General features: G+C 50.1%; 1 protein-coding gene across 1 annotated transcript in view; it reads left to right on the forward strand.

Annotated features, from left to right (window-relative positions):
• The window catches only part of TG (thyroglobulin), a 241,949-nt gene extending 224,719 nt beyond the window's left edge, over positions 1 to 17,230 (forward strand). Inside the window, exons 46-48 of the mRNA XM_060035310.1 lie at positions 14,677 to 14,811; positions 15,950 to 16,140; positions 17,039 to 17,230. Of these exons, the coding sequence (XP_059891293.1) occupies positions 14,677 to 14,811; positions 15,950 to 16,140; positions 17,039 to 17,157 (445 nt within the window). The 3' untranslated portion in view covers positions 17,158 to 17,230. The remainder of the gene's footprint in view (positions 1 to 14,676; positions 14,812 to 15,949; positions 16,141 to 17,038) is intronic.
• Positions 17,231 to 19,296: the final 2,066 nt, after the last annotated feature.

Genomic DNA, 19,296 nt, shown 5'->3' on the forward strand with positions numbered 1-19,296 from the left:
ATGGTCTGTTACTGAGTGTAAGAAAGTCAACTTTTTTGGGGGGGCTGTGTTGGGTCTTCGTTGCTGCGTGTGGACTTTCTCTAGTTCAGGTGAGCAGGGGCTGCTCTTCGCTGCAGTGCGCAGACTTCTCATTGCGGTGGCTCCTCTTATTGCGGAGCACGGGCTCTAGGCCTGCGGGGTTCAGTAGTTGCAGCACACGGACTTCAGTAGTTGCAGCACATGGGCCCAGTAGTTGTGGCTCATGGGCTCTAGAGCGCAGGCTCAGTAGCTGTGGTGCACGGGCTTAGTTGCTCTGCGGCATGTGGGATCCTCGCAGACCAGGGATCGAACCCGTGTCTCCTGCATTGGCAGGTGGATTCTTAACCACAGCGCCACCAGGGAAGTCCCGAAAGTGAACTTTAGAGCTGAAGGATGAGCTCCACTACTAGCCAGCTGTGCAGCCTTAGGCAGGCTCCTTTGCCTCTCTGATCCTTAGTTTCCTAATCTACAAAATGAGGCTAATGGTTTCCTCTCACTGAGTTGGTGTGAATAGTATCTGGATTATAAATTATCCCTCTCTAACCTGTGTTGCTTTGCACCAGCATCAAGGGACGTCTTACAACCATACACGATTTCTTATTATAATTGGCAACATCCCTATAGTAGGTTGAACAATGGTCACCTGAAGATACCAGGTCCTAACCTCTGAAATCTGTAAATGTTCCCTTATAAGGAAAAGGGGTCCTGCAGATGTGATTAGGTTAGGGATCTTGATGTGGGAAAACTATCCTGAATTATCCCAGTGGGTCCTAAGTGCTTTCACAAGTGTCCTTATAAGAGAGAGCAGAGAGAGATTTGGTACCCATAGAAGAGGAGGCAACGTGACCACAGAGGCAGAGATTGGAGTGATGTACCCACAAGCAAGAAATGCTAGCACCCACCAGAGCTGGAGGAAAGAGGAGTGGCTTCTTCCCTAGAGCCTCCAGAGGGGGCCTGGCCCTGCCCACACCTGGAGTTTGGCTCAGTGAAACCGGTTTTGGACTCCTGGTCTCCAGAACTGTGAGACAGTAAATTTCTGTTGCTATAAAGTCATGAAAGCTTGTGGTAATTTGTTACAGGAGCCATGAGAAACTAATACAGGCCCCCAGACATTCTAGTTTTCCTAAACAAGCACTCGTTACCTGGTTTCCCCCAACGGGTTATTCAATTCATAACACTTCACGGAACATCCATCTTTGTGAGGCCAGCGGTGTTGGAAAGAGCATCTCTGTGTTACAGATAAAGAGTCTGAGGTTCAAGAAGTTCCACGTGATTTCCCCAAGGACAAGCAGCCGTTAGTTATAGAGCAGTGACCTACTCATAGCTTCTCTGAGCCCCAGAATTCTCTTTCCACTAAAACACGCAGTCTCTCTGCTTAGAAGTGTTTATAATTCCAACTTGATTTACTTCCTAGATTCAAGCAACTGCCTCCAGGTTGTGGGAAGGGAAGTAAATGCCAAGCTAGGGTTCTGGTGAGAAGGCATTCGGGAGAGAAGGAATGGTGAGAAGAGCCGAGGGTTTGGACAGAGATGAAAGGAGGTCTCCTAATCCCGTGGCCACCACATCCAGGAGGCCAGACCACATCCAGGGAGGCCAGGCATGGGAAGCCATTCGTGGAGTGCTCTGGCAGCGCCTCCCCAATGCCAGGGCTCTCAGGAGTTCACACCCAGAGCGCGAGTTCTTCCATCTGCTTCTCCACCTTCCCCTCTTTCAAGGCAGAGATTGTAGCAGAAGCCGCGATACTCTTGCAGCAAGTCCATCAAAAGCCTTCAACGTGTGCATACAGCTTGGAACTCCAAAAGTTCCAAGTGGCAAAAAAATAAGAACTGCACCTGTTATATGAGGACAAAAACGATCAAAACGTAACATAGCAAAAGGATCCAGGTGATTCCAGCCAGCATCAGTAATGCTTTGAGCCCCCCTGTATTTGGTTCCTAGGGCCGCTGTAACAGAGTACCACACCCGGGCGGGTTTAGAACAACAGGTAGCGTCCCACCGTTATGGAGGCCGGGAGTCTGAAATCAAGGTGTCGGCACAGCCGCGCTCCCTCTGGAGGCTCTAGAGGACGATCTGCTCCAGGCACCCCACGCCCCAGCTTCTGGAGGCCTCAGGCATTCCTTGGCTTGTAGACAACATCTTTCCACTGTGTGTCTGTGTGCAAATTTCTCCTTTTTATAAGGACACCAGTCAGACTGGATGAAGGCCCACCGCAACGACCTCATTTTAACTTGGTTATCTCTGCAAATACCCTATTCCCAAAGAAGGTCATATTCTGAGGTCCTAGAGGTCAGGGCTCCGACATATCTTTTAAGGGGGATAGAGTTCAACGCAAAGCACCACCCTTCTCTCTAACATGACAGCCCTGCTGGGGAGGCTCCCGAGGGGCAAGGGTGCAAAGCAGGCTGTCTGGACCTGGGATCAGGGTGGTTCCCGGAGGAGCAGCCCTTGAACAGAATCCAAACCACATCCTCAGTCTCTTGTGGCCAGTTTGGGTTTCTCTGTTGCTGAAAAGCATCCTCACGCCCCTCTGGGGACCCACAGACAGGACGCCACTGCGCTGATCCACAGAACCCTCCTTGAAAGGAAGCCACGCCCGTGCATCAGAACCACACAAAGTGCCTCCTGGGTCACCTCAGGGCCTAGAAAGCCTCCTGGCACAGAGGAGGCGTAGTAGGTGCTCAGGAAATCATGCTGAAGGACAGAAGCTGATCCAACTACCTCAGTTGACAGGTGGGAAAGGGTCTCTTCCACTCTAGTGTACAGGCTCCTTGGGGCTCGGTTTTGCTATCTGCAAAATGGGAGTAAGGAGGTGGGACAGGTCAGGAGTAGTGATTCTTCACTGGGCTCTGTGGACCCGGGGGAGAAGGAGAGCGAGATGGAGGGTCCGAGCTTCCCAGCCCCTTTCTCTCTACTTCATAACTGAGCTTCTATTAAAATTTCAAGGTCATTCAGTTTACAGAGATATGAAAAATGTCTGGGCTCAGTCACCTCTCAGACACCTTCTGACTCTGACATTTTATCAGTTTGGGAGGAAAGAGACACTCAGAGCCACTGAAACATTTTACAGGCAGAGATGTTGCCAACTGTACAAAGGCAGAAAGTGTCCTGGGTAGAGCAGCGACTCTGGGCCAACTGCCTCGTTAGAAACCCATCTTGACGCTTACTAGCTCAGGGACCTAAGGCGAGTCACTTAACCTCCTTGGTGACAGTTTCTTCAACTGAAAATGGGAAGAAGAATAATCGTACCTACTTCAGAGGGTTATTGTGATGATTTGTGTATAGAACAGGACCTGGCAAACAGAAAATGGTAAGAGTGTCTCATTATTCTTGTCCATCAGAACACGTGCTTGATATCTTTCTGGGCATATATCATCTCTCCCCACCACGACCATAGTATGGTGCCGTCTATGTAGTAGGTACTTGAATCAATGAATGAATCATAGAAACTAACCCATTTAATTGTTGGCAAGTTTATCTTTTCTGCTCGAAAAGACATCTCTCTCACTCTGCCCTGGAGCTGTCACACTCTCATTTATTTCTGGCTGAAATCTACAGACTTAAAATATATGCGCGTGCCTTATGGTTTCAGCCATCTGTCTGTGAGCATATATTAGCCTTCCTGGCATAGCTAGTGAACAAAACACAATAAATTACCACTTTCTTGCAGACTCTTGTTAATTGATCACAGCATTGCATGCTCACCTGGATTATGTAGATGAGATTTGCATCTCTGAAATTGAGGGCCAACTTTTGTGAGGAAAGAATAAGTGTAATGGATGGGGGAGGAGACAAAAAAAGGAAAATCTACAGTGTGAGAAGAAGGTGCAATTTTAAGATCCAGATTCAAAGCATCATAGACTATGTAAGATGATTTCATCCAAGTCATTTTACAGATAAAGAAACAAACGCCCAGAGAAGACTGGAATTATGTCCCAGTCCCAGAGTCAGTAAGCGGCAGTCTGGACTCAAACCCTGCCTCCTGCCCTTTCTCCAGTTTTCTTTCAATTGCACCCACTTCAACCCAAAGCCTCTGAGTGCCTGCCATGGCTAGGTCCACCTGCTAGCTGTGCGACTTTGGACAAGTTGCTTAACCTCTCTGAGCCTCCATGCATCTTTATCTATCCAAGCGGAGAGTAATAGTGCATGTCCTACAGGGCTGCTGGAAGGGTTCAGGGGTGCAGTGTCTGCATCTAGGGTGTGTTTGTGGGTGTGTGTATGTGTTTGTACACACCACAATGCCTGGCAGCTTTGCTCACCAAGACTATTGACACGAGGACAAAACTTAGCAGTTTTCTTTTGCTCAGTTCTGCTCACTGGGGAGATTTTGAGCCAGTTTCCTCCATGGCTCCCATCTATAGCCCGCTGTTTCACGAAGAGGGATTTTCAGTGATGACTGTAATCCAGGGTTTCTCAACTTGGACGCTGTTGACGTTTCAGGCTGGATAACTCTTTGCCATGGAGGGCTGTCCTGTGCATTCTGTGCTGTTTAGCAGCAACCCTGGCCTCCGCCCACTCAATACCAGAAACACCTTCCCAGTTGTGACCACTGAAAATGTCTCCAGACAAGGCCACTGTCCCTTGGGGCCCAAAATGGTCCTCTGTTGGTAAGCACTGCTGGCATCCCTTAAAATGGGAGTTATCACTAAGACCACCTGGAGAGAGGGTGTGACCCCTTTCCCAGATCTTATTCCTGAATCAACACAGATCCCTCCGCCGCCAGGTACTGTCCCTGGTCCCACGGACCCTCGGGCAGACCACAGTGCACCACAAACCGGAGCATCTGGCTCTTCTGTTACAAAGCTCACCTGGAAGCTGGCAGGCTCTCTCCCGTGGTCACACCAGGCAGGACCCTGGCCTGCTATCCACTCCTAGGTCTGAGGCCGTGGCTGTTCTCTCTCTTGCCCGGCTGTGTCTAGGCGCCACCTCCCACACTCTGCTGGGACTCTTCCCTCCCTGCCAGTCCCGGCATCGCCATCTTGTTGATGACAGTTGATGTCTTTCTCTCTAACCAGCTCCTCCCATAGGACACTCTCGCCCAAGTGTCTTCCTAGGCGGGACCCACATTGTGTACTCTGCCACTCACGAGCCACGGACTCCAAGACCCTGTGGCTAGCCTAGGTTTGGGGGATCCCTCCAGGAGCCAGGCCCCAGCGAGTGTAGAAGGGAGCACTGATGTATTCTCTGACGTTGCCTGTCCTTAGGGGGCTTATCCTGGCTCTGCCTCTCACTTCGAGCCTCTGGCAAGTGACGACCTCTCTGAGCTTTGGTTTCCTCATCCGTAGATGGAGCTAATAATAGTACACTTATAGGAGTGTGTCGGGATCAAATAAGACAAAACACGCAAACGGCCTAGCTGGCTGGCTGGCATAAAGTTGGCACTCAGTAAGTGCTACCAATACTGCTTAATGTCCGATGCTGGGGGAACCCACGTTGGAGTGAACAAGATCCGGGAAGAAAGCAACCACAGAAGAAGTGGTTTTTGTGTGGCAGCTCCTGAAAGATCTGCTGTGGCCGCTTCAGAGGGGAGATGGGGACCCATCATCTTAAGATTCCTGGGGGTGGTGCCAGTTCATCGTTTCCCATGGAAATTCACCTCGGGGCTGTGTGCGAGCCATCATGCTTGAATTATGTGCTGTGTTCAGGTCCTTATTCCAAAGTCCTTCGCCCCCGGAGTCCTGAGATGTCATTGCCACGTCTCAGCGGTGCAGAGGCATTTTAGAGAGATGAGACTTGACTTTGAATGGGCAGTGGGGTAGGGCTCTTGGGATTAAACGCCTACCCAGGCTCCGTGTAGGACGTTGGACCAGTCTTTCATTTTGGGAAAAGCAGTTCAGTGTAGTGAAAGAACACATCCTTGGAGGTTAAACCAACTAGGGTATTAATCCCATTTCTTCCATTTGTCAGCTGTCTGCGTTTGAGCAAGTTCCTTCACCATAGTTTCCTCACCTAGAAAATAGGTGTAGTTACATCTGCTTCATAGTGTGAAGATTCAAATCAATGTACATTAAATACTTGGCGTGTTGTAGATGGCCAATATTTGGGTTATTTTCCTTTTAGGAAAAACAAGGTTCTGAGAAGAAAAATTATCAGAATGACTAAAGAGGCAGTAATGTTCCTCCTTCACAAGTTGTCCCAACCCTGGAAAAACAAAGACATCAATTCCAGGCTCAAGATATTTTGTACACCACTGCATTGGCATTCTAGATGTTTCTGTGCATTCCAGGGGCCTTTAACATTCCAGATTCCAAATATTATGTTTTTACTTGACTGTCTTGGTGAATTAGTTGGAATTAGCAAACCAAAGCAACTATTAAGTGGTTGAATTCTTGAACTGGGTCCATTGGCCTGGCTACATCCTGTGTGATTAACAAGATTATTTCCCAGTAAAGATGGAAGTAAATCATTTTCTGAGACTGAAGCCAAATTCATGATGTATAAGGGCTTGTGCTATATATCCTCTTCAACACTGATTCGACAAATAATTACTGTCTTCTCTGCCCCAGATTCTCTGAGATGGAGATCCTAGAGGTGGAGCAGCTGGTAAGACAGAGAAGGGCTACCATCTTGGGACTAACACTGTAGTCAGGGGGGTGGGCTGATGAGGGTCTAGGGCTAGGGTGCAAAGAACAGACAATGCACAAATAAACATGTAGAGTAAATTCAGATAACTGCCCTAGGAAGGAGAAAGGGGAAGGGATTGACATGTTTGAGGATAAAGACGGGCAGAGAGCTGGCGTTTATTGAAGAGGAGCAGAGTAGCTGGAGATATGGGGAAAAAAGACAGGGTCTTGCAGTTCACATAAGAGTTTGTAAGCTGTGGCAAGCAAAGAGATAGTATTTTATCTGAGTATGATGGAAAGTTATTGGGGATTTTTAAGACAGGTTATATAGAATGCACCTTGGTCTTTTCTCTCACACTCAGAACACAACTCACTAAAAACCAGATTTTTAATTGAATATAGAATAGAAACCCTGTTATCCAATATGATGGTCATTTAGTTAATCAAAAAAATCAATTAAAGTGGGAACTTATGACTAATGAATATGCCTGAAACATTTAATTTTCACTCTAAACGTACAAACGTGCATTTACTTGCCATTCTTCTCATGCAGGGTCAAAAGTTTGAGTAGGAAAATGTGGTTTAGAGTTCTCCCTTTGAAATTTGTGCAAACCCATAACCATAATGCAAGTGGATGTCCACTTCTGGTTTCTTGAAAGTGGGGCATCCACGTGACATGTAATGCATTTAATTCAGCTCTGTACTTACAAGAAGAACCATTACTGGCACAGACCGGTCAGTGCTGAACACAGTTGGTTCTTGGTAAACATCTAACTTCCTGGTGAGAGTAGGTGTGTTGGACCAGGAAAGTTCAGCCTTTTCTGAGCAACAGTTGTTGCACCTCATATAGAGAATAAAATGTCCAGGTTAATCCAGCAAGTCCTCTGAAAGCTTCGCCGGATTTGCCAAAGCATATATCATCCCGCTGTGCTGGGCTTTAGGGAGTTACGGAAATATTGCAAGTATTTCATCTGGGGCCGGGGATGGGGTTGAATTATTTGAAGTATTGCTTAGCGCATCTCTTTGTAAAACGCGAACCAAAGCATATAATTATTTCTTGATTAATTCCTAGGCAGAATCTGAACTTTTGCATATTAGATTTGCCCAAAGAGAAGTACACTGGTAAGCTCCTATTTGTAAGTTATTTAACAATCCCTCAAAAAAAAAGAAAAGAAAAAATCCTGGGAAGCAGAAGGGCTTTTATTCCTCCATGTTCCCTAATTTCTTTTGGAGGAAGTTATCTAGAGATGCTGGCTAAAGATTAAAAAAAGGAGTATATTTTATGGGGATGAGGTCAGCAAGCCTCCTCTTTCGGACAGAACAACAAGGATAGAAGTCTCTGGAACAGCAGACTCTCAAATCAATCCAGTGAGATGGGCTGGAGCAACGGGCCCCAGCCAAAAGCCTCTTCAAGCCCTGGAAGGTAAACGTGTGGCCTGTTTATGTCAAGAAAGATCCTACCCAGTCCCTCTCCGCACCCTGATCCCCAGCTCGGGTCACTGTGTCAGCAGGGCCCAGTGTCAAGTGCGTTCCTCTGGGGACACCATCTCAGTCGTGCTCCCTAACGAGCCCCAGTGTCCACACGTGATGCCTCTCTTATACTGGAAGCAGAGCTCAGGTCAGGAGCTTGTACATGAATAGTCTCTGAAAGGTGGCTTTGACTTTTGACTTGCTGGAATGCAGGATGACTGACAGGTAAGGTCGGGGGACAATCTGTAAAAAGAAGCAAACTTCTATCTCTCCTGGATAACTGCAGCCACCCTGTGATTTCTCAGTTCTAAGCTTTCTTCCCAGCCCCCTCTGGCAATCGTTCCGAAAGAGATGCAGCCTGTGACTGGCTTGTGTAGAAACCACCAATGTCCTCTATCCCTTAAGATGTGGCCCTCAGTTCCTTCTGGCCTCAGTTCTCATGCCTTCCACAGGACCGGAGCCTAAAGACCTTAGTGAGCATGTGCTTGAGTGTTTCCCAAACTTTTGATTTTCCTGGATCAGGAAAAACTCCAATTTCATTTTTCAGCGTGATGCACTTCTCACAATACATGAGGCCCAGAGCGCTGGAGAATCCGTCACCTGCCGCCGCAGCTCCCCGTCCTGCCTCCACCCCTCTGTGCCAGGCCACACCTCCCACCCCGTCGTCCGTACAAAGCGCAGAACCCAGTCTGTGATTCACACACCCCAAGTCTCTGCCCGGACACCCGTCCACACTTCACCCACTCCTAGAGACCTCCACTCACGTTTCAAGGCACAAATCAACCATAATTTCTCCTTTCTGACTTTCTACGAACTCCTCGCCATTCCCCTGCCTGAAACAAGTAGTATTGCTTTTCTCTCTCCTTTTATGAAGTTTGTAAGCAATTCTATCATTTGATATCTATGTATCCATCATGCAACCCACAGAATTTTATTTTTTTAATGTTGGCTTCTTTGCATTTCCTGTCAGACTGTGAGCTCCCTGATGGATGGCAGGCTTATGCCTCTTTTCCCCCAGCACCTATTCAGAGCATGGTGCACAGTAGGCATTTGGCAAATATGACTCAAGTGCAGTCCTGCCACGATAGGCAGTGTCTTGCCACTGTCCTCACTGAACTGTATTCACATCCTGAAACCGAAGCGCACACTCAGGTGTCCCCCGGGCTGTGTGACCGCTCAGTTTCCCCACCCTCTGGCTAAATGTACCGTCACCAACACCAGCAACAGTAGCTCTTGCTTGGATGGTAATTTGTAGCTTTTAGAGAGATTTCCACCCACCATCAGTCTGTGAGCATCTGGTAATGCCACAGGGGAGGCTGAACAGGGATGATCAGACCCATTTCACAGGTAGAGTAGCTGAGAGTCAGTGGGGTTTGAGCCAAGCTCACCCAGCCTGGGCAGGGAGCTTTCCTAGACCCCATGTCCACATGGGACGATGGGAAGATCCAGACCTGGTCTGAGATAGGATGCGTGACTATCAGGTTAGGGAAGGATGATGGGAGGATTATTATCAAAGACAGCAGATGACACCGAAAAGCTAAATAAAAGCAGTGTGGCCATATACCCACATGAGTGCCACAAGTCTGGGTATATGACGTACCAGTGATCACATCCAGCACAGAACCTAGAAACCACATCAACAGGCATGAACTGCCTGCCTCAGCCTGCAGCACTGCAGCCATTCAGCTAGCGAGTTCCTCCTTTTACCTCGTCAGTCCCTGGAGTGTCCTTCCGTGTCCCCCTCTGCCGACGCTGACTCCAAATCCCTCTTCTTCCTCCAGAGGGTCAGGGACTCAGCCCAGACTCCCTGAGGCCTTGGTGCTCCGATCCCATAAGCCCTCTTCCAAGGCTCCCACTGCCTGCCCCTCCTCCAGATGTCTGTCTTCAACAGCTTGAAATAACTCCAGCATCCTGCTCAGGAGCAAGCAAAGCAGCCATCCTCATGCGCAGCGAGCCCTCAGATGAAACAGATCAGATGCGCTGGAAGGCCAGGCCTTTCCCCAAGGCAGTGCTCTGTCAACTCTGGGTGGCGGGCTGGAGCCAGCTCGCGTGTGGTCCCAGGAGCCGCTGTGCACATCTTTCCCCAGCTTCATGTTCTATGACATCACTTTGGGAGTTTGGCATCGTCTATGGTGGGAGACCGTGGAAACTGGCAAAAGCCAATCATTAAGCGTTTACCGTCACACCATCGGCACAGATCTTCTGGAGAACGTGATGAAAACTATGAAGCTTCTCCCAAGGAATATGCACATCCACAGCGTCACGGCATATGTTATACTAATTTCAGGGAACTTATGGTCCTCTGGAACCCTGTGCTGGACCCTCACGTTAGAGACCCTTATTCCTAAGCTTTCTGACGGTTCTCATGGGGAAACGAAAATAGCAGTGAACACTGGAGCCAGACACTGAGCAAGGGATTTGAAAAATGTTGTTGCTAAACCTCATTCAATGTTTGGAAGCGTGCTTGTGTCACCATTTTACAACCTCAGAGAGGTTGTGTACCTTCCCCAGGATTTCATAGCTTTAAGTGGTGGAGCCAGGATTTGAACGCTGTTCGCTGCACCATTGGGAATGCAGCTTTCTTTGGAAGAAACAGTGGAAAAGGCCACTGTGGAAGGCAGGATATGGCCCCTCCAAACATCCACATGCGAATCCCACCCTACCTGTGAATATGTCACCTTACGTAGCAAAGGGTCTTGGCCGATGGGATAAGATTCAGGACCTGGACGTAGGAGATGATTCAGGATTACCCAGGTGGGCCTGATCTAACGACACGAGTTCCCCAAAGCAGGAGAGGGGCCAGAGGAGCGGGTCAGAGAGATGGGACGAGAGAAGGACTCCACTGACTGTTGATGGCTCTGAGGGTAGAGAAGAAGGACCGTGAACTGTGGCCTCTGGGAATGGCCTTCAGTTTACAGCCCGCGACAGAACGGGAACTTGGGTCCCTCCCCTCAGGGATCTGAATTCTGTCACACCCCCGATGAGTAGGAAACAGATTGTCCCGCAGCCACTCCCAAAGGAATGAAGCCCGCTGACCGCTTGATTTTGGCCCAATGAGACCCATGCTGGACCTCTGAACTCCAGAGCCTGTGAGATAGTACATGTGTGTTGTTTTAAACCCCTTAGTTTGTGGCATTTCTTAGGGGGCAGCAGTAGGAAAGGAATAAAGTCACTTTCTCTTCAGGGCCTCCCGAGACATTTCCCTTCCACACGCTGTAGGGGAGGAGCGGGTTCGGGGGGTCGGGGCAGCGGGGGGAGGGGGACCCCTGCGACTCTGGGCTCCCCCGGTTCCTATGCAGCCACTGAGATGCACAGACCTCAGCCAGCCCAGTGGTGGTAGTGGTGCCGGTGGACGACCCTGTGCAACAAGACCAAGAGGACAGCGGGCCTTGGAGTCCAGACCTGGTCCTGGCATCGCCACTGAGTTTCAGGGCCTTGGGAGGAAAATGGCCTCTGGGAGCCTCAGTTTCCTCCAGTGTAAAACTCCATGAATCATTCCAATACCACCTACTCACGGGGCCCTTGAGACAAGCAAGGTGACAGTGATTTGCGAACTACCAAGCATGGGTATTAGTGAGAGATTTTTTATCGCCCTTCTTACGATGTCTATCTTCCTGGCATGTTTTTGTCCTGTGTTCCTTTTCCTTTTATGGCTCTTAAAACACCACTGAGAATTTGGGGCATTGATACCCAAATTAATGGGTATTGATTTGGTCCTCAGCGCTGCACCCCCAGAGGTAGAGTAGAGACAGACAGGGTTTGGGGTCTGGGAAACAGCTTCCGATCCTGGCTCTCCCGTGTCACTTCACCTTTCTGAGCCTTGGGTCATTGCCTGGAAACGATGCAAATGATACACTTTACTTCCTGGCTGGTTCTGAAAGTTGCTGATCAAAGACCAACCACAGTCCCTGGCACATCTCGGGTGCTCAGGAAACAGTAGCTCCGAACAGGCGCTCAGCAGGGCTGGCCGCAGACTCTGGGCTCTCGTCTGAGCTTGACCAGAGCTGGACAAAGGACTTGGCTCTTCGGGTGCCAGGACCTATAAATTCTGATGCCACTGCCTCTTTCTGTTTCCTGCTCAGGCATGAAGTAAAGCTTACAGCTGCTCTAAGAGGGTCGGGGTCCCTGACAACAGTTGCAAAGAGACATCACCCTTTGGGGCTGTTATTCTCTCCATCCTGACCGAGTGCTGTCCATCCTGTGTGGCTCACACTGTCTCGTGTTCCTTCTATGACGCCTTCCGGTGGAGGTGGCCGATATTCACACATAATAACCGTAATCACGTCGTCCCTGGCATTTGTGAAACACTTGTTTTAATAGCTTCCACATGCGATGGCTGCTCTGGTCTGTATCTCACAATGTAGAAACTAAGCCTCAGAGAAGTCAAATGACTCATCCAAAGTTCCACGGGTGACAAGTGACAGAGCGGGGTCTCTGCTGAGTGACTCAGTGGCGTGTCGTTTCTTCTGCGCCATGCTACTAGTCACATGTACACCTGCTGATAATTCTTATGATGAAAGGAGGAGTTCCAGCTCTCGAGCCCCTCAGAAGTCCCCAGGCTGGGCCAGGTGCCTGGCTTCCAGCTCCAGCCCTGCGCTGGTGGGTCACCTCAGTTCCCGACATGAGCAGGCAAGGGATAGCAGAGAAGGCCCCCTCTTGTCTTGAAATGTTCCCCTTCACATCCCTAATCTTGAGGGTCCCCTTTCCCGTCTCTGGGCGTCATCACAGTGAGTCACCCTGAGCCAGCGTCACACTGTCTATTCACACAACTTTGCATCTTGATTTAGAGTAGTTTAGCCTCTGTACAGATTGCCTTTATCTAGGAGCCACCTGGTCTGAGCCCTTTCCCAGGACATCTGTCCAATCGGTACATCTGCCCATTATACCAGCGTGGATGAGAGTCACTGGTCGCCTGGCCAGAGACACTGCTGCTACCTTACAGATGGTTGATTACATCCTGAAGTATTTAGAATGATGGACGAGAAAGCAGTGGGCCAGGCCTTTAAGTACCTACTGCATACACACCATCTTATCTCCAGCTTCACAACAACCCTGTGCAGTAGGTATTTTATACCCAATCCGTAGATGACGAAGCAGGGAATCAGGGAGGTCAAATAATTTTCGAGAAGTCACACACCTTGAAATTGGAGGAGCCACGACCCGGGGATGGCGCCCCTGGGCCCCTCCAGGCCTTTGGTTAGCATCATGCTCCCTAGCAATGTTCCCGGCCCAACTCTGCTGCTCAAGTTACAGCGTGTCTCTGCGTCAGTCAGGAAACCTCTCTGAACTTCGTCTGTAAGATTAGAGATTGACTCTTGTGATAAATTAGGCCAATTACAAGGTCAGAGAACACAGTCTCCACCCAAGATCGTGCTCATTTCTAACGCCAAGTGCAATTCGGGGGGGTTCCCCAAATCACCCTCCGGTCTGATAATTCACTAGAAAGACTCACAGACCTCACGGGAAGCTGCTGTATGCGTGGTTGAGGTCGTCACAGGGAAAGGATGCAGATTAAGATCAGACAAAGGAAGAGCGACATAGCGGCGGGCCTGGGGGGTTTCCAAACACGAGCTCCGCTGTCCCCTCCCCATGGAACCAGGAGGGCTCACCCTCTGGGCATTGATGTACGATGCACACAGAGCGGTGCCGACCAGGGGGGCTCCCCCAGACTTGGTGTTCAGAGGTTTGATTGGGACCCCGTTACATAGGCATGATTGACTGCCTGTGTGGTTGGTGTCAGCCTCCAGCCTGACTGTTACCATGTGACCCAAAGCCCCCCACCCTGAGTCACGTGGTTGGTCGTTGGCATGGACGGCCCCTGCGCTGAGACTGCTGAATGAGGCCACATTCACAGAAGGTCCAGCGTGGCCAGCCGCTGCCCTAAACAAAGACACTCGTATCAGGTATGACATGGATTACCTCCCAGACACCAGAGGGCAAAGGCCAGACTTCTCCTTGGGAAAAGCCAGTTTCTCTACTACACAGCTTTAAAGTCCCTCCAGCTTTTCTCCCACTGCTCACTCCCATGGCCCCCTGTACCAGTGCCAACTCAGTCCATTTAAACCACTCATCTGGCTTCCGAATCTTTATTCCCCCCGTCTGCTGCATATTAGGTATCCAGTTCAGCACAGCACATATATTACTGACCAGCTATGTGCCAGGCACTGTGTTAGGGTTGGTTCCATGGATGAATAGCAACCTTGAAGAGCTGGAAAGTATAAGCCATCTATGAACAAGGACTAGCACAGAGAAGGGCTTGAAAATGCGGGCTGTTTCGAAGAAACAGATGTTCAATTGATACTCTAAGTATCATGGTTGGAATGTGGTCAAGAGAACATTCTCTTGGAAAATTGCTTACAAACTTACAGAGGTTGTTTCCGGGGAGTTAAGTGCTCAGCACTGAGTACACTTTAACCTGTAGACTTGCCATGGATCTGCCCCAGTGGGGCCATTGGACTAAGGGCCAAGCAGAATCTCTACTAAACTAAGCACCAAACAGTAATCCTAAACATAAAGAGAGAAAAATCTTCGCTGGGCAAAGAATATTGGGTTTTGGCTCCTTTGGTTCTTCCAGCAGTTTATTATTCCTTTAACTTTTGCTCCTTCTTCTTTCCGTGTGTTTTCCCAGCTTGGAATTGCTGGCAGATGTTCGATATGCCTTTGGGCTTCCCTTCTACCCTGCCTACGAGGGGCAGTTTACTCTGGAGGAGAAAAGCCTTTCCCTGAAAATCATGCAGTATTTTTCCAACTTCATCCGATCCGGGTGAGTGGACCACGTGTGCCTGGAGCCTGCCCCGTGCATTCCCTCCCCTCATTCTGAACTCAAAGGCCACACTTTGCGTTGATGGACTACCCTTTCCTCCCTACCACTGGTCTCCCCGGCTCAGCCTCCCCTTCTAGCCAAAATGACCTTTGCATAGATTAGTCTTAACAAAGAAACATCCCAATCATACACTCCCTTGTTCAGCCGCATTTGATGGCTCTAGATCAGACTTTCTCGCCCTTGGCACTGTTGACACAGGGCTGGATAAGTCTTTGCGTGGGGCCGTCCTGTGCATTGTAGGCTGTTCAGCAGCATCTCTGGCCTCCACCCATGAGATGCTGGGAGCACCTCACCCCTGTACCAGTTGTGAGAACAAAAATATTTCAGATATTGCCAAATGGCCCTTGGAAAGCAAAATCACCCCAAGTTGAGAACCACTGTCTTAGATGATCAAATGAAGTTACGACACGCGAGATCCTTCCCTGTCTGCCTCTGGCCTCCCCACAAACCTCTATTCTAGCCCAGCTATAGCATACTCACCATTCCCACTTCCAGAACTGGTTCCTGCTCTCCTTTCCACCCTGTCTCCCTTTACACCAGACAAGCAGTGCTCACCGAGCACGGTGCTCAGCCCCCTGGAAACTTCAAAGGGAAGTTGACCTTCAAAAAGAAGGTGGCCAACAGGTTTGCCCAGCTCCTGGCCCACCTTCCTGCACAGGCCTTGGGCAAACAAAGGCATTCCAGACACTGTCTGTGGTGTCCAGATAAAGGACACCAGGACTGAAAGAGACACGGTGACGTCTTGAGCGTTCAGAGAGTCAGAGGGCAGCACTAGGTCCTGAGTGACACTGCTGGGTCGCGAGCTCCCACCTTTCCTCTTCCAGAAATGGCCCAAGAGCGAAGAGTTCGGGCATCTGCAACTTCTGTTGTGTGTAATGCAGCTGTTAAGAGCACAGCCCTGGAATCACATAGGGCAGGTTCAACTCCTGCTGTGACACCTGAAGATGTGTGACGTGGTCCTCAGAGACCACGTGCAAGTGGGAAGTGATCCCAGGTGATGAAAGGAGAGAGCAGTTTCCCTCACGGGGAACTTTCTTGCCTCCTGGGGAACTTTCTTTCTTTCTTCTCATTCCCCCAGAAATCCCAACTACCCACACGAGTTCTCCAGGAAAGCGCCTGGGTTTGCACCCCCCTGGCCTAACTTCGTGCCCCGTGACGGCGCAGAGAGCTACAAGGAGCTCAGCGTCCTGCTGCCCAATCGACAGGGCCTGAAAAAGGCCGACTGTTCCTTCTGGTCCAAGTACATCCGGTCTCTAAAGGCCTCAGCAGGTAGGGATCCAGGGCCACTGGGTTACTGGGATGCCATTGGCATTGCCCCTTCCTGTGAGGAACTCACAGTCTTTGGGGGGGCGGCTTCTCTTTGTCAAGGGCCTCCTGTTCTGATGGGGGATGGGAGGGGCACAGGGAGAAGATACTGGGAGGCCCGGGCTGGGGAGGGCTGGGCGGGTTCAGTAGGGGACCGATGGCAGCATTGGTGTGGGGAAGGAAGGCAGGGTCTTGAACCTCACGCCCGCTGCCCTTGGTGGCTCGGACGAAACATCTTGGAGAGGGCTTCCTAGCTGGGGGAGAAATGCGTATTTCACTGCTTCCTGTTGAAGAGAACTTCCTGTTGCAAAGGTGCTGAGAAGAAGTGAATCATAATGACGGCACGGGGAATATAGAGATCAATGCAGTGCCCTAAGAAGCTTCCAGAAGAGTGGGGGAGTGAGTGACAGAACCCAGCGAATGTCCTTCAGCTTTTTGGGTGCCACGATGGAAGTCTACCCCCAAGCTAGTGAGACCCCCAAAGGAGGGAGGACTCACATCTCCCCGGAAGCCTTCCTGGGGCAGGCGGTGCAGAGCTGAGGTTTTCAGTGTGACAGGAGCTCTTCACATGGGGAGGGGCAGAGTGTAGCATTCAGCAGGGAAGCGACCTTTTGCCCAATATACAGTTTAGACTCTCAACTCTGCTTTTATCTTCTCAGTTGATGAACCCAAGTCCCTTGTACCCTTAGCATGTCCCTAGAGCCGGGAGGTAAGTCTGGTGCCCCACCCCAGAAATGTCCCTCTGTAGGGCATTAGTAGGGAACTCCCATCAGAGGCTGAGGTCTCTTTGGGCCAAAGGGAAAGAGACGAGGGAGGATGAGTCCTGAGCCAGGTTAGACCAGCCTTGCCCCTCCTGTTCCAGATGCAGCTGAGGATGGGCCGTCAGCAGGGACTGAAGAGGAAGGCCACCCGTTTGCCCCTGGGCTGACAGAAGACCTCCTAGGTCTCCCAGAGTTTGGCTCCAAGACCTACAGCAAGTGACCAGCCCCCGAGATCCACCCCCCCACCCTGCCAGCCTCACCCCAGCTGCCACCCTGGACACCTTATTCTCCAACTTAGCCACTCACTTTCAATAAAGTGTCTACATGCAGAGAAGCAGTGGTGACTCAGCTTTGTTCATTCGAGAACATCCCTGGGAGACGCCAAACTATGTCTTAATAACCCTCCCGAGGTTTGAATCCCAGGCTGCTGTTTCCTCCCAGTAGATGATGAGGGAGCATCCTCTGTGCATCAGGCCCTGCTGGCTGCTGGGACGCACGGACCAGGGAATGGGGATTCATCAAGGGCAGGCCCCAGAGTGACACAGCCTCACCTGCGTGTTAGGAAGAGCTCTCTGGTGAAGGTTCCAGAATGGAGGTAGGAGACCAACTCGGGCTGGGACAAATCTCTGAGTGAGAAACAGTATGGTCTGGAAGGAGGCCGTGAGGGCAGAGATGGAGGGGAGGTCCAGATCCATGGACTCTTCAGGAAGTAGAATTGGCCTGACTGAGTGTGAGAGGGCAGAGGTGCAAGGATGCAGAATCATCACCCCAGCTATTGGTTGATTTGCATTTCCAGATAAGCACCTGAGTTTACCATTCATCTCCTGAGGGACACATTTATGAAGGCAAATCTTCTGTTTAAAACTTCTTCCTTCCCCACCCCATCCCCATTATACATACACGCAATTAACCCAAAGTCAAAGCAGGTGGAGCCGGTTAACAGTCTGTCATTTACACGGCATGTCATAAAATGCGTTCACACGTCATTTCATTTGAACTCAGACCAAAGTCAGTGAATATTCATATGTTGGGACTATCACCCCCATTTTGCAGCTATGGAAGGCGGAGCTCAGAAAGCCTTATGTTACGCCTAAATTCACACAGGGGCAAAGTGCAGGATCAGAGTTCAACTCAGGTCTCCTGACTTCTCTGTTTCCTCACTCTTCCTGGACTTCACATAAATCTATAGCCACATCATGTGTCCTGTAAAACCTATTTATATCACTGAAAACCCCAGGTAACCTCTAACCTTCATTATAGGCTTTTTTTTGTTCCATTTAAGTAAACAAAGACCCAACTACAATGCCTTAACTAAAGAAGACTCCCAGAGGCAAATGGTCCCAAGATTGATCAGTGGCTCAGTGATGCCATCAAGGACCCAGACACTTTGTAACCTTCCTCTTTGCCATCTTCAGCACGTGGATGATGGCTCACTTCACTAACACAATATAGCTGCCACAGCTCCAGACATCACATCCCCTCCTGACAGCATCCCATGCTGGAAGCAAACAGAGCAGGGTACCAAGGGCCTTGCCTTCAAGTGCCTCTTTCTTTTCTTGGAGGAAAATCTTTCCCAGTAATTTCTAGCCAATTTCCCTTTGCATCTCATTGGCCAGAATAGAATGGTATCCCCACTTTTAGACCAATCACTGACAGTGGGGAATGGGCTTACCATGATCTGATGAGACCAGGCATGACTTATTCCCTAGAGTAGGAGATATTGCTGTCCCAACAAAGCTGGGTGAAGTTAGCAGAGATGAATGGAGACAGTTGTTGGGTAGATAGCTGTCATTCTGCCACATAAACAATCTTTGCTCCCAAGACCAGAAGAGTTGGTCCCACCCACCCGTCCTTGGGGCCATTCTTGTTTGACCTGGAGTTGGAGTTGGCCTGCAGCACCTCTACCTCTTCAGTCCAGAGTGGGCTGTAAAATCAGGTGAGCATGAGTGCCCCCGTGTCAGAGGTCATGGCCCTGGTGCTTCCTGGTACCTTTCATATAGGATGAGGCTCCGGGGCCTGGGGACTCAGACGGGGGGCAGGGGACACAGCACCGAGAGGCAGTGCTCTGCCTTCCCAGGCCTGTTTGGCTCTTTTCGGGGATCCAGAGGTGGAGGTGGGTGAGATCTCTCTTTGTTTCCTGTGGCTGCCATAAGACGTTACCATAAGGGGTGAGGAGGGTGGTCTTAAGACAACAGTAATGAATGGTCTCAGTTCTGGAAGCCAGAATCCAACAGGACGATGTTGGCAGAGCCAGTGTCTCTAAGGCTCTGAGGGAGAATCCTTTTCATGCCCCTCCCTCAGCTTCTAGGGGCTGCTGGTGACCCATGGAGTCCCACCAATCTCTCCTCCATCTTCGCAC

This window comes from Delphinus delphis, chromosome 17 (genome assembly GCF_949987515.2).
Source record: "Delphinus delphis chromosome 17, mDelDel1.2, whole genome shotgun sequence".
Taxonomy (NCBI): Eukaryota; Metazoa; Chordata; class Mammalia; order Artiodactyla; family Delphinidae; genus Delphinus; species Delphinus delphis.